The sequence below is a fragment of the Apodemus sylvaticus genome, chromosome 2, assembly GCF_947179515.1.
Source record: "Apodemus sylvaticus chromosome 2, mApoSyl1.1, whole genome shotgun sequence".
In the NCBI taxonomy this organism is placed as follows: Eukaryota; Metazoa; Chordata; class Mammalia; order Rodentia; family Muridae; genus Apodemus; species Apodemus sylvaticus.
Genome location: NC_067473.1, coordinates 175,465,227 through 175,481,294, shown reverse-complemented (window position 1 = coordinate 175,481,294; position 16,068 = coordinate 175,465,227). Strand labels below are relative to the sequence as shown.

Genomic DNA, 16,068 nt, shown 5'->3' with positions numbered 1-16,068 from the left:
TACCCTACACCCCTGGGAACATAAAGTAGACCTGCCTCCTGAAGCTGTCTCCCTTCTGTTACGCTCATGATGCCCTTCTGCCCTCACAGGCCAGTGGCCAACAACCCCCCCCCCCGGGGTGGGGGGAAGGGAGACCTAAAAGAGGGTATGTTCTTTAACTCATAACCCAAACAGAAGGAATGCAAAGGGGTCACCTCCGCATCAGCACCCTTCATTCTCAACGTTCATGACGTTAACAGTGTCATATGTTCCTGAGAAAGTATCTATTATAGCTTGGTTTTGTTCTACTATTGTGAGTACGTAGTACATATGTAGGACCATGGAGACCCTGTCTCAAGGGAATAAGACAGAGGGTGGTGAGCAGTCTCTCAGGAAACCTGTGGTTCAGTTATTGGCTAGCCTGGCTGGCCAGTGGTCCCCAGGGAACTGCATGGTTCCGTCCCTCCAGAGCTGGAACTGCAAAGGGGACCACCAAGCTCTGCTTTACTCTGTGGGTTCTAAGCTCAAACTCATAGCCTGTGCTCAAGCCCTTGCTGTCTGAGCTCTCCCTCCCTCTTTCTGCTCCATTCTGGATTTGTTAAAGACCATAAAACACAACCTTGGAAAGAAACTAAGAAAGCAGTCTTGGGCAGTTTACTGTAGTTTCACTCTCTTCTGGTTGTTTACTATGCTTCTGTCTATCGTGTGTCTATCATGTGCCTGTGCACAAGTACACGCGGAGGTCAGAAGACGACTTGAAGGAGTTGGTTCTCCCACCACATGGGGCCCAGGGATTGATCTTGGTCATCAGGCTAAGCAACATACCTTTATCCACTGAGACGTCATTTGCCCCATTTTTTTTTATTTCCTCTGAACAGAAAAGACTCTAGAGCCAGCACAGCTGCTGTTATTTATGAGCGTGGAAGTGTGTTAGAGTTACTCCATTTCTCTAGCCTACTTAGAGGGGCTCGCTTTTTTCACATATCTTTGGGAAGATTCAATAAAATAATCCATGTGACTGCAAGAGAATGGGGAAATTCATAAGTATTTATTCTTTAATAATAGTTTTTTCTTATATACTTCCAGAAATGCAAAAAAATAGATTTACAGATGAAAATAAACTAAGAATTGTCCTACGATTTAGGAAAGTGTAGTGAGAATTTACACATATCACATACAAGAAAACCAACCACTTCACCACAGTGCGAGCCAAGGAAACCCAGAAGAAGCATAGCTAGCATTTTATGTGCTGCACATTGACAGTAGTGATAGACACTGGGCAGCCATGATACACGTCAGTAAAAGACCGTGATGGCTCAAATACAACCCAGTCACACTCAAGTTATGTCTCTTGCCACACTCAACAGGTACTTTTCTCTGGACACAAATGAGTGGAACAAGCAGTAAGTGTTAGATAGTTTAGATAGATAGATAGATAGATAGATAGATAGATAGATAGATAGATAGATGGACGGATGGATGGATGGACGGACGGACAGACAGATGGATGGACATAACCCAGCAAAGGACAGGAGTATAGGGTACAGGTCTACTGTAATTGTCACTTGAGAATTTGAGAGGATGTTACACAATGAACAGATAAAGAGAAGAAATGTCCCTTCCAATATGATTCTCCATGAGGTATGATTAATTAAAGAATAAAAAAGTCTTAAGTTTCAAAACATCATCCCTTCAAAATGCTGAGGGTTTCCTGTGCATCACTGGAATGACCCCAGTATGACAGCTGACCATTTCTGGCGAAATATAGAGCAATCCTAAAATCTTATCACTGGTCCATAATGGGAGAGATGAAAATTGTGTCTTCAGATTCTAAATAAGATTGTGCTTCCTCAGGCTGGAGAAATGGCTCATTGGCTAAGAGTCCTGGATGCTCTTGCAAAGGACCCAACACCCATACAGTGCTCCAGCACCCATATGGTGCTCCAGCACCCATACAGTGCTCCAGGACCCATTGAGTGTTCCAGTACCCATAGAGTGCTCCAACATCCATACGGTGCTCCAGCACCCATACGGTGCTCCAGCACCCATAGAGTGCTCCAGCATCCATACGGTGCTCCAGCACCCATAGAGTGCTCCAGCACCCATACGCACACACACACACACACACACACACACACACACAGAGTTTGTGAATCCTCTTGCCGCCCTCTGACAGGACAATGCACTGCAGTGCTCAGATCAGGCCTTTCCAGGCCCCTGTCTCTAATTAGTGATGTCACCTGACAAAGTTACCGAAATCCCCAGGCTCCGTTTTTCTTCATTTCACAGCCATTGTTCAAGTTGTGAGAATAGATGTAGAAGTAATTGTTCGGATGATTATGAGGGTAATCAACTAATTATGCCTCTCTCACAGCCACCTTTAATAATAGGCACATGGAAAATGAAGATTAAACTCTGGTTTACTCTAAAAACTTAAGCTGTTAGAACTGAGAGCACTGGACTCACTGCTGGCTTAGAAAGACGACTCAGAAACTGCCTTACGGCAGAGCTCTGTAGAGATGGCAGATACGAGGCTGTCCCAACTACCCAGGGCCTGAGAGCAGAGACAGGGAACTAGTATGTCCAGCAGCTATGGGACACCCTTGAAGGATGAGGAGGGACTTTTAGTCTGCCATGGAGAGTGACGGACACTCTACCTGGTGAGTGCTGGGAACTCGGGTAGGATTTGTTGACTGTGGTCAGCAGTATTAGGCCAAGGAGATGGTCAGAGAGTTTAAAAAATATTATATACAATGGACCTGGCCATGTGAACATTGACCAAACAGATGGCCATACTGAAATTCATGGGAACAAGGTTTCTTGTACGATGAAAGGACATAAATATGGGCAGGTGTGTGTGAGGATAAGGCCTCAGGTACTGGATCATAATAGATTATCTGTGAATTAAAGGCCTCTACTATAGATGGATGGATGGATGGATAGATGGATGGATGGATGGATGGATGGATGGATGGATGGATGGATAGATGGATGGATGGATGGATGGATGGATAAATAGGTGATAAATGGATGGATGGATAGATAGATGGATGGATGGATGGATGGTTGGATGGATGGATAAATAGGTGATAAATGGATGGATGGATGAATGAATGGATGGGTGAATGGATGGATGGATGGACAGATGGACACACACACAGAGGAATAGGCAGGCAGGCAGACAAGACACAACTATAGATATGTACTCATGAATGTTGTGTATATGAATAATTCACACAGTTGCTAGATCTGGCCACTGAGTGTGCACAGAACAGCAGCATCTTAACAGTGGTCTGTGTATCTGGTACCCAGATAGAGGACCCAAGCTCCGGAAAACAGCTGTATCCAGGCTCAAGGCTTTAAAAAAAAAAAGGCAGCTATGAGCCTGAATCACCGTTTATAATGGAAAAGAAGTTCCGAAGGATGGGGACATTGAAAGGTCACGGAAGCCCATTTGAAGTAGCTTCCACTGGACAAGTATCAGACAGCTTGAGTATGAAAGAGATAATGACACGGACAGGGAAATGGGAAGAAGACGGTGAGGGGGAGAGAGGAACAGGGAGAGTGCTGCAGGGGAGAAGGACATGTGGGTGTCTGTATAGCTATACCTATGCCCTGAGAGCACAAGAGAGACTGAGGGAGGGTGTGGCCAATGGGGGCTTATTGTGTGTGACTATGAATAAAGTATGTGTGTGTGCGCGCATGTATGTGTGCATGTGTTATGAAAATGTCATAGTTGACGTTCACTATTATGTATGTCAATTAAAAATATTTTTAAAACTGTAAAAGGATCAAAAGAGGTTTAAAAATCTGATAGTAAAAAGATTACTACCAAGCTCAAGTAATCTATGAGCTCTTATGAAAAGGGAGGAGAGAAGGGACAGGGAGGAGGACAGGAAGTGAGACAGGAAGGGAGGGAAGCAGGCAAGAGGAGGGCAAGTGTATAAGAAACAGTACAACTGGGGATCGCCGTTTGGTGACAACTAGTGGAATGATAAGTAAATAATTATCAATAGATGGTAAAATGTTGGATAAAAGCTAGATTACAGGTGGGATATTAACATAGTATAAGATGATGTCGATTCATCATCTATATTTATGTATTAAAATGAAAAATGCTGATTTTATGATGTAGAAACTTGGCAGAAGCCGTCCTAGCTCAGTAAAATTTAACATCCTCAAGAGCTAAGCAGATTAACCTCTGTGACTCTCAAGGAACTGAGAAAAACTCCAGCACTTACTACTGAATACTCAACTTGAACCTAATAAGAAGAAAACACCAACAAGTCTGACTTTGGGGCGTATGTAGAATAGTCTCACGTCACCCAGGCTGACCTTCAACTTGTTACATAGCTGGGATTGTCCTTGAACTCCCAATCCTCCTGTCACCCACCTCCCACGGGCTGGGACTGCAGGGACAAGTCACCATGTTTCATGAGACACCAGAGCTCAAAGCGAGGGCTTTCTGCATGCTGGACAAGCACCTTACCAACGGAGCTCCGTCTGGAGCCCCTCAAGTACAGCTTGGAAATCACTAACAGCAGGCCTGAAGTCCTCAAACACAAGCAAGAGCGGAGAGCGGTCCCACAATGAAGAAAAAAAAGAGAGAGGTAACGGCTGACATAGACCTAACTCTGCCCCGGGCACCTGAAAAATCTGAACGGAGCCTGCGCATCCTATGTCGTACGTGAAGGAATGCTCTGGTGTGGGGCGATCTTTCCATCACTTCTTGAGACTACACAGTGAAGTACTTATGGGTAATAAGTCAAGAGGCATATAAATTAGTCTCAAATAGTTCATATAAATTATACTTATATTATCACATACACATAAATATGTAAAAAGGAAAACAAAAAGAAGCCAAAAAATCCAGAACACTTTTAGAACAGGAGAGGCTGGCTGAGGTGAACCCTTGAGCTCCACACACTATTTTTGTGGTTTTTCTATATGGTTTAATAAAATCACTCAAAACTAAAACTTAAAACAGCATAGATGATATTTTTATGGCATAGAACCTAAGTATTGTTCTGATGGGGGGCTTTTGTAACCATCAACTAGTCTATGGTGCTCAAAGTTTTTAAAACATGGTTTTACACGGGACATAGTTTATAATCTGAATAAATATACACACATGCATATACACATAGATAAGATCCATCTGATAGATAGATAGATAGATAGATAGACAGACAGACAGACAGACAGACAGACAGATAGATAGATAGATAGATAGATATGTCTATGTCATAATTTTTAATGGTCATACAATCTTCCATTATACAGATGTAAGATTTTACTCAATCATCCCCCTGTCATTAGACGCCCACAGCTCCAGGTTTGTGGCTGTGATAAGCAATCCTTCGGCACCGTCCCAGCACTAAGGTCTCTGCACACCTCGCCATGCTATCCCCTAGAGTCTTTATTAGTTTTCTCTGCTCACACACTTCCAAGTAAAATATGTTCATTGTTAAAAATTCAAACATTACAAAACTGAGAATTCCTCATTTAAAGAGAAAAGAAGAAAAGAATGACTCTTACCACGTACCAGAAAAATAATAATTTGGAAGGCTATTATAAAAGATGACTGACAAATGAAAACGGAATCCAAGCACCCCGACTGCAAATTAGTCAGAATAATGCAAAATTTAACAAAACACACACACCAGAAGCGCTGGCAGAGTGATGTCACATAAAACCCCATAAGAAATGTTTTGACTTCTAATGAGGCCTTCAGGATTTTGAAGGAGGTGCACCAGAAGTCCAGAGCATATCACACTGCGGGTACTTAATCAATATTGTCGCACGACCCACGGGACTTGTCTGCAGCCTGTCCCCGGGGTCCCTCCCACCTGCACCCTGCTGATGAGAAGTGGAAATCAAAACCCAACCTCTGCCCATCACTCCTGGTCCAGAAGCAGTTGAGGCTGTGTGGGCGGAGTCAGAGTCAGAGGCCCATGTGCATCAACAGCTCGGGTCCAGGCATAGACAGAAAGCAGAGGATTAGGCTGCAATGTAAGTTTGTTTTCACTTTTTTCTTTCTTACATCTATTTTTCCAACCGATAAATAAAATACAAAAACTGTACTGGTTAATGGGGTGCCATGAGATATTTTGAGGTGTGCATGTTTCGTTTGATATTTCTGTCAATGCAGACATATCTACATCCTCAGACACTTGTCATTTCTTGGCAGGGAGAACACTGGAATTTTTTTTTCTTTCAGCTTTTTGAGATGCAGTGCATAATGTTGTCTGCGGGCTCCCAACCACGCAGCAGCTTACACAGCTTACACAGCCTCCTGCTCTTCACTCCCTAACCACTGATGAGCCTTTCCTTCAGCTTGACGATAGACCCAGCTCTCCCCAGCACAGCCCGGCCCAGCCCGGCCCAGCCCTGCCCTACCACCAAGAACTATAGCTTTTCTTTTCTATTGTCAGTCTCACAGCAGCTGGGAAAGCACAGCCTTTTCTGGGATAGCATAGCTCTAACTGTAAAAAGCAACACTAGTGTATCCTGCACATATAAAACTGCAATTTGGGTAGGACTCCAAGTCTTGAGACACCGTGAATCCTGTCTAAGTCATAAAGCCATGTCTTTTTGTTTCCTGTTATTCAAAGGCAGTTTAAAAAATAATTGCTAGTGAACATATCTAAGCAATTATTTTTTGAATGCCAGAGAGATGTTCAACACTGCATAAGAATGCCCTGAAAATAATGCTTATGATAATTATATGTACAGTAAAACACTTACTATAAAACTGTACAGCAACCTTTCATAGCAAAAAAGTCACAAGATGTTCAAGAACATGGTTTCATTCGCCAGAGCAATTAATTAAACTTGTAAGGGTAAAATGGAGATGGGCTTAATAAATCACCCAGCAGTAAAATAACCTAGAAGAAATAAAACACACACATTTTTGCCAACACTATTGAAGTACTGAAGAATCATAGCGTGAAAACAAAAACCATAAAAGCATCTGGCTCTTGTATCTCCCAACTCTCTCTGTTATAAACAACCTGGAAACAGAGGAACTAGAGATTATGGATTATGTGATTCTACTCCTAAGAAGTATCTATAGATTTAGAAATAGCTTTTCTGATGAGCTATTATTATTAATAGCTCTATAAAGGAAACAAGAATAAGTTCTTTTCAGGGAATCCCCATTCTTCTGTGAAAACATAAAAATAAGTAAATAACAAAAGGCAGATTGATTGCTGAGCAGATTTCAGATCCCTAGCATCCAGTTCAGATGAGGAAAGACACACTGGCATTCTCTTGCGGTGAACCAGACAGTGTTAGGTGTGCGTGCTACAATTGAAGCTTACAGAACAACAAGGAAGCCGAAAGACTGAGAGCCTCACAACCAAGACCGCAGGCCTGTGGCCACAGGCACTGGGCAAGAGCCAGACATCTGGCAAAGTAGATACATGAAATGGTCCCTCAAAGGGAAATGGAAGATGGAGCTGGGGTGATGGCTCGATGGTTAAGAGCACTTACAAAGATACTCTTACAAAGGATCTGACTTCTATTCCCTTCACAAACATGGTGGCTCACAACCATCTGCAACTCTAGTTCCGGGGGATCTGACACCTTCTTCTGGCCAACTTGGGCACCAGGCCTGTAGGATATATACAAATACATGCAGACAAAACACTGATATGGATTTTTAAAAAATAAAAAGAACAGGAAGACGAGAATGGGGCTGTGGTGGTTTGAATAAGAACACCCCCATGGATCCCAACATATCCAAACGCTGAGGGACTGGCACTTATTTGAAAGGATCAGAAGGTGTGGCTTTATTGGGGTGGGTGTGGCCTTGCTGGAGAAAGTGTGTCACTGGGGGTGGGCTTTGAGGTTTCAAAAGTTCAATACAATGTACAGTAGCTCTCTTCTTGCTGCCTGTGGTTCCAGAGGTAAAACTCCCAGTGACCTCCCCAGCACCATATCTGTCTGCACGCCACCATTTGCCCTGCTAGGATGGACTAAATTTCTGAAACTAGAAGGCGGCTTTTGTTTACAAGAGCTGCTGTGGTCATGGTGTCTCTTCACAGCCATAAAACTAAGCCAGGTTGCTCATACCTAATCTCCTCAGAGAGCTTGGAGGAAGCAACACGGAACCAGATGCTTCTGGGCTGTTGGACGTGGTCAGGCGGCATTCGACACAAACAGGTCTGCTTTTGGTGTGCCTTGCAAAGTGTAACAAGTGGGACTAGAATCACTCTAGAAATAAACTTCTGGGCCCACGCGTGAGAGAACGTCAAGACTGGGTTACTGGGGAGACAGCCACACTGGCTGTGGGGAGCAACAGCCACCCTCTGGGCTGAGTGGGACACTGCAGTCTTTCCCCTGAACCTTGACTTTAGGCTTTGCCGTGATTTCTCTGCCATGATGGACTGTGAGCCGAGAGAGACCCTTTCTCTACTTTGAGAGATTTTCACTGGGCGTTATGCTGCAGTGAAAAGAAAAGCGAATAATTCCCCAACTAACTCACGAAACTCACAGAGAGGAGGGCCCAAGGCAGGAGGTGGGACAGCCTGCTAGGCACTCCCACCAGCGCATCCCACAGAAATCAAGAGAGGCCCCCTAATCAGTAACCCCCCTAATATAAAAACAGGACACTGAATAACACAATGTATGATCAAGCTGAGAATCAAAATTAAGACAAAATAACTGCAGTGGGAAAGGCTTAAGTCACTGCTGGCTTCTATTTAGAAATAAATTTCTAGCATTAAATGTTCCTTTTCGATTTGGTTTGGGTCAAGAGGTTATTAACACCATAAAAAAAAGTTAATGGAAAAGTATGGTCCTGGACAAAAATGTGTTATTATATTTTGTGGAAATGCCTACATTGGGGAAATTATTATCTCAAAAACAGCCATTCCTAAGTCTGTTAAGGATAGCCAATTACATCAAAACCCATCTCCTATTGGATTTTATTTTTCAATTTATAGAGTTTAGAGACACGGACACAAGTTATAATATAAACTGCACGCCTATGTCTTCACCTGCTTGTAAAAGACATAAAGAATGTGCATCTGGATTTATTTAAAATATGCATATTTATATTATCCATAACTCAGAAATCGTAACTGAAATCTGTGACCAAAAGCATATAGGCAGAATACACAAAAACAGGAGCATACATAAGATACTACTTTCAAGAAGGATTAAGGATGCCTAAAGCACACAAAAGTGGCAATACAAAATGGCCACAAGCAAAAAAAGATATTTGGAACTGTCAAGAATGGAAGTGTCCATAGGAAAGGGGGAAGCGGTGGGAGACACCATGAAATGCCACAGGCCGTCCAGGCTGGGACGCACATGACTTCACTTGCAGCAGTGCTGAAAGCCATGTGAATGACTTAGGTCAAGACAGCAGGATGCAATAAACAGGACACAGAGGTCTGGGGGTGGGGCCTTCTTTCCTTCCCCTGGGGAGGGTGTGTGAAGGCTGGATCTTCAAAAGCCACCTTAGACAATGGTGTGTTCCTGCTGTGGTGATAGACACACACACTTCGGAACTGGAAGACAGAATTGGTCCAGGTATCCGGCATAACTCTAAACACTTCCTTCTGAGCGCCCTGTGACTAGACTGAGGACTGAATTTTTGTTACATAGTAACTAAACAAAAATCAGTTCACAGGGGCCAAACGGTGGAATAGGTTTGACAGAAAAAAAAAAAGTTTTAAGATATACACTATCAAATCTTCTCTCTGTTACCTAGTTTCAATATCTTCAGACTCAGTTAACAGGGATCAACATAAGGTCTGAAAGTACTAAATGGAAGGTTCCAGAAATAACAATTCATAGGTTTTACAAGGCAGCTGTAGTGAAATCTCATGCTGTCCACACTGTTACTGAGTCACTAAAGCCATCACAGTTATCGGATTGATATGTCTCAGCCAACAGTGACACAGAGGCCAGGAAGATGGTTCAAGGGTCAAGAAGGCCAGCAGCCTTGCCTGGTCACCTGAGTTTGATCGCCGGGACACACCCAGAGGAAGGAGGCCAACTCACAAAAGTTGTCCTCTGATCTCCACAGCCAAGCCCTGCCATGTATGAGTCCTGCCCTCCCTATCCACACAAATAAACAAATGAATTAACTGATCCATCAATCTTCCACGTTTAAAAATATATGTTTTATCTGGATGTACATCTATCAAGAAACAATATATTATCTTGGTATCAATTTAGTTTCATCTGAAATATTAAATTCCTTGCCATGGTAAATTTTTCAGAGAGCGCTGTATTTATTTTAGTTATTAATGTCCTCATTTGAGGATATAAGATATATACAACAATAGGTAAAGCCAATTCGATAGTTCATACCTCATTCTAAACCAGCATCCTGTTACTAGAAAGGACATTATCTTATTACAGCTTGACATAATGATGAGATACGAACCCTATTGCAATAACATTTAAGGTAGTGAAAAGGCATTTAATAAACTTAATAATAGTACACATCCTCAAAGTCCACAAATATTAATGTGGTAACCTCCCCCAACATCCTAGGGTAAAGTAAAGCCTTGCCTGGAGTGATTTACTTACTGAATAACGAAACACTACAAAGGTGTAGGAATTCTTCCAAAAGAGAAGCAAATTAATAATTTTTAAACTGGATTTACCGCACGGGATGACTGTGCATCTAACTACACAAAGGGACGAAGCCTGTTCCTGCCGACAGAGAAGGGCCTGGACTTATAGGGAAGGGAAAGGAGCACTCGTAGCCATGCTTCCTCTGACCACTGACTTGTGACCTAGAACTGGACTCCTAAGTCCTGCTGTGTCCCGTCCAGATCCCCACATGACCCACCAGGAAGGGCTTGGGCTCTCTGGGAACCAGGACGTGCACCCACCTTCCCACTGGCCCGTCAGCACCAAGGTCCTGTTAATGACCACATCGATTTCAGTAGCGCCATCCTCCACCGCCAGCCTGACCTCTTCCAGGCGAGTCTTCAGATGAGTCTGTCCGGCTGGAAAGCCAGTGGCCACTGGGAGAAATTTCAAAGAAAGAAGACAGGGAGGGAGAGAATGAGGGAGGAGGAAAGGGGGACAAATTTCAATTGGTCAGTTCGTAAGTACGGCATTTAGAGATGAGGTGTGAACGGCACTAAAACATGACTCACACCAAGCAGGACAAAGTTGGAGTGGCAGCATGTGAGTGCACATGTTTTTGGGGGAAATGATGGCATGATGCTCTCTGGAAGACGAGAGAGAAGTTGCTACAGAGATGTCTGCATGATGCTGATCGCGTAGTAACTATCTACTAACTAAATACATCAGCTGACAGGACATACATGACAGTCGCTGGTAGATGCAAGTTGGCTTTCCTGACTTACCCGGTCGGCCCTGATCTGACCTCCATTTACTGGTGATAGACTTAGTGAACTAGAAACCAGGCTGTAAGCCAGGTTCCTCCCAGTGTCTCTTAAAACAACCAGCAAGGCAGCTAAGATGAGGGGGGAACCAGGAAGGAGGGGAAACGCGTCACACCAGGAAAGGGGCAAGACCAGACGAAAGAAAAGAACACACGCACCGACGTGTCTGAAAAACAGAGCTTTCTTTTTCATTCACCCCATCCCTGATTCTGCACAGGGTCTGTTGACCTTTCCTCCAGTTATCACTCCTCGGGGCTGCTATCACAGGCCAAACACGTCGCCCTGTTCTGTAAGTGACCTGCTGAACATCCTGAGAGGGTGACAAAACTGAGGTCTATGAGGGACAGCTTCAGATACGTTGGGAGCCCTCTCGGAGAGGCTCCATATGGACACGGCCGTAGAGAGATGGCTCAGCGGGTAAAAGCACTGGCTGCTCTCGTGCAGGGCCCAAGGTCGGCTGCCAGCACCCACACGGAGGATCTAGTGCCTTCTTCTGGCATCTGTGCCCATTCAGGGGCCTTGATGCAGAACCCATGACAGCAACAACATACGTGCATAAAAAATAAATCTTAAAAAAAGATATAGTACATCATCTTTCCTTAACAAAATAAATAGCTGTCTTTATTAACTGTGTTTTCTTTTTCTTTTTTCCCTTCCTTTTCTTTTCTTTTCTTTTCTTTTTTCTTTTCTTTTCAAGACATGGTTTTTCCATGTAGCCCAGGCTAGCCTTAAACTAGCAAAAATCCTTCCTTCAGTCTCCAAAGAGCTAGAATTGCATGCCTGTCCCACCATACCTGGCTCAGACTGTTTATTGAACGCACCAGGCTATTCTTGTAGTCTTTCAAAAACTAGAATCTAATACCATCTGTCTCCATGTGTCCATCCATGTGTCCACCCACAGACACATGCTTTAGGAAGCTGTTTTTATAGTATTTATTTTTCATTTATTCATTTAAGCGTGTGTGTGTGTGTGTGTGTGTGTGTGTGTGTATGTGTGTGTGTAACACACATGAGGTCAGAAGACAACTAGGAGTTGGCTGTTTCCTTCTACTGTGTAAGCGTCAGAGATCCAACTTAGGTAGTCAGCCTTGGCAAGACACATGTTTTTTGTCTGTTTTTGACATCTCACTATGTGGCCCAGACTGGCCTCAAACTCAACAGTCCCTGAGCTCCTGAAGAGATGGGACTCTATATGTGTGACGCCATGCTTACTTTAATATCTATATAAATTCACTACATAAATTTAGCACACATCAAAAATCACAAATCAACACAACTAAGCCTATGAAACTGATGCAAGCACAGTATAAATGTATGGGGATTGGCTATGCCAATTGAACTAAAAAACTTCAGATATGTTAAAAAGAGTCAAAGTCTCACCTGACGCCACAGGGATACTGCAGCCTGCCGCCTTCAGTGCCTTCACAGCATCGCATACCCGGGCAGGATAAACACAGACTGCAGCTGTGGTGATGCCTATGCAGGAGAGAGCACAGCAGCCTGGTTTACTTGGAGTTCGGCTCACACACTACTCCTTTAATGATTATTTCTGGGTCAACACTAGCAGAGAGCAAGTGAGGGGGACAAATACTTGCCCCACGTGGTTGCAACAGAGGGGGAAAGATGGGTGCTTGTGTTTTGTTTTATAGCCCTGGGAATGGAAGCCAAGACCTTGAGCACTCAACTGAGTTCCATCTCTGGCTCTAATAAGGTAATGTCCTAGTGTCAACTGGAAAGAAATGTAAGGACGCTTTTCCAAAGTCATGGAGTGGCGTAGGTCTCCTGAAAGCCCACAGATTGTCAGCGATGCCTGCACTGGGCTAGCTCAGAGCCTTTCCCTGCATGCACAGCAGCTGGCACTGCAGAGTCAGGAACCCTGCCTCCCAAAACCGGCTCAGCAAGTGACTACACCTTTGGCCCTGGCAATATACATCCTGGCACCCCAGGTCTTGGTTTTCTCACTTAGAAAACAGACACTACCACCACCCCTGCCACCCTGCCTGAAGCCCCACCTGACTCCACCTGATGCCCCACCACCACCCACCCGAGTCCTCCATGTGTCAAGTCTGAAAGCTCAAAACTCAAGGCAGCTTTTTACCAGTTTCTCTCATGCACACTAAGAGAGTGATAGGAGTTGTTTATGTTTTTTTGTTTTGATTTGTTTTAAATTCTAACCTAATTCGCAGTAGACCCCCATTTACATTTTATTTGCAAATGCATTTCTTTGACTTCATATGTGATGTGCTCGTTAAGTGATGAGACAGGCCTTTTCCCTCATGGCTTGGGAGTCAGAGCCTATATTTCAGAGCCATTAGACAGAAAAGATCACAAACTGAAGAACTGAGGAAACTCTCGACCGACCGCCAGCCCCTGAGCTCCAGGGATTGCTGCTGTGTGGGACCAGGCAAGCCCAGGGGCACTGCCCACAGCCTCACCTTGGTCGTCCATATTTAAAGCCTTTAAGAGGTCTGCCCGGATTGGATATCTGGCTTTATAACAGAGCCGCTGCACATTGGAAAATGTGTCGTCGCCGGAAAGCGTGGTAAGGTCTATAAACGTCACAGCTTTCAGGAGCCACGCAGCCTAGAAGAGGAGGAGAAGGGAGGGAAATCAAAAGGAAAACGCACCAATGCACCGTGAACCCAGTTGGAGAGGAGAGAGACAAGAAACAAACGGGAGCGCTCACAGCCAGCGGCAGTGCTGCTATAGGCATTTCCTGATACAGGGTATGAGTAAAGCTCAAAACTGACTGGCGGAGGCCAGCAAGATGGCTCAGCAGGAAAGGGAGCTTGCAGCCAAGCCTGAAGACCTGAGTTCTATCCCCAGAGCACACATGATAGGAGAGAACCAACTCCTACAAGTTGTCCTCTACTTCCATGTGTGCTCCAGGGTGTACAACACACACACACACACACACACACACACACACACACACACGTGGACACACTGAAACAATTTAAATTTTAAATTATTTTTAAAAGAATGGCAATCAAGGTGAACATTAGCCAGAAGAGAATAGAGCAGACTTGATCTACTTTTTTTCTCAGAAACTCCAACCGAAGCCTCCACGTGCTCCTGCTATTTCTCACATTTCCAGCTTGTCCATACAGAGCCACAAATGCGGGACGTGAGACAGAACTTTGTTTACCTTCTTTCCCGGGATCCAAGGTCAATGCAGTATTTTTCTGAAACCTTGTTTTTTTAATCCAATTCTATTATTAAAACAACCCTCACGTTCTCTAACTCACTCTAAAAAAAAAAATCCTTTTATCATTTGAACCAGGATGGGCAGATGGACATATGGCTTTAAAGACCTCCCTCACCAAATTCCGCTTCCCTCATGACATGAGCCTGAAGTCCTTCTCGGTCTGCACAGCACCTCTGAGACTGTAGTGCACTAAAGCATGTGCTGACTGGAAGTACGCCACCAAACATCACTGTTGGAATTTTGAAAAGTGATTTATGAAAAGAAATAGTCAGGTAAATTCTCCTACCTCAGGCCTCAACAGTGGACACACCAGGTGTAGATGTTTATGGCTTTAAAATTAAAATAGAAGACAGCCGAAGAAACCGGTCTAAGAAGCTGAATAAATGTGTTGAGGAAATGTGCCATTTAATACACTCATGAATAAAGATGCCTCAAATTCATTTGCGGTTTGGCCACTCAAGAGCGATAAGATTCTTAACTTGTTTGGATAAATGCGTTATCTTTTTCCAACCCATCATCATCATATATGAATTATTAAAATAAGCTATGGACAGCTGCAATCCTTTAAGTCTAGATGCATCTTGAGCGAAATTCAATACTGTGGCCTTGAGGGAAGAGACGCGCGTTGTGAGGTACGGGACAGAATGCTCATGAGGACACATACTTGCCACTCCTTCTTCACGCTTCTGCGGGCCTGCAACTGCTCAGCCCGCCTCAGCACGGCCGCGTGATTCACTTCAACTCTGGAGACCCAGCTAAGATCTACAAAGGAAAAGGCGACACCTGTAAGCTTTAAGAGTTCCACCGTCATCTCTAGGGAAAGGGCAGGGCTTCGTTCAGTCTTCTTTTAAAACACATGGGTCTTGGGAGCAGCAAGATGGCTCAGGAAAGCATCCGCAGCATATGGCTGATAGCCTGAGTTCAATCCCGAGGACGAATACGATGGCGGAAAGAGAGAAATCATTCCAGAAAGTGGCCCTTTGGCCCGCGCACACACACTGTGACATGCATTAGCCTGAACAACATACACATATGCAAAATAACAATCAGTATATTCTTAAAGTCATGCTTCTTTTTCAGACAGTAACAAATACACAAGTTTGTAGAAAGCCCAGTCATCACAAGGTACACATCGCACAAAATCAAGTGCATCTGAAACTACAAGAAGCCATATTGATTAATTACACACATAAGCACAGCAGTGGGTGTGCCCTCCTCCCCGGGAACACACGTCTCACCTCTGACAGAGAAGACTTATTTGTGGGTGTCTAGTCCAGGAGAGCAGATGATTAATAAATACTTAAGTGAATTAGTGAATACTTAAAGGCATCTTTGATCACTACCCACTTACTGACAAGATTAATATCTGCTAGATGCTGATGGGATACAGCCCATCAAAAGAGAATTTTTCAAAATGTACTACAAATAACAGTGTAGCTGGCATTCAAAACCAGGAAAGAGAATAAGAATCCTACCTGAAGCTGCAAGAGATATCTCTGGCAC

General features: G+C 43.9%; 1 protein-coding gene across 2 annotated transcripts in view; it reads right to left on the bottom strand.

The window, feature by feature from the left end:
• The window catches only part of Dera (deoxyribose-phosphate aldolase), a 78,089-nt gene that overhangs the window by 39,308 nt on the left and 22,713 nt on the right, over positions 1-16,068 (bottom strand). For both annotated transcript variants that reach the window (XM_052175171.1, XM_052175172.1), the window contains 4 exons: positions 15,230-15,327; positions 13,793-13,940; positions 12,738-12,833; positions 10,836-10,970 (listed from right to left, as the gene is read on the bottom strand). In XM_052175171.1, coding sequence (XP_052031131.1) covers positions 10,836-10,970; positions 12,738-12,833; positions 13,793-13,940; positions 15,230-15,327 — 477 coding nt within the window. The remainder of the gene's footprint in view (positions 1-10,835; positions 10,971-12,737; positions 12,834-13,792; positions 13,941-15,229; positions 15,328-16,068) is intronic.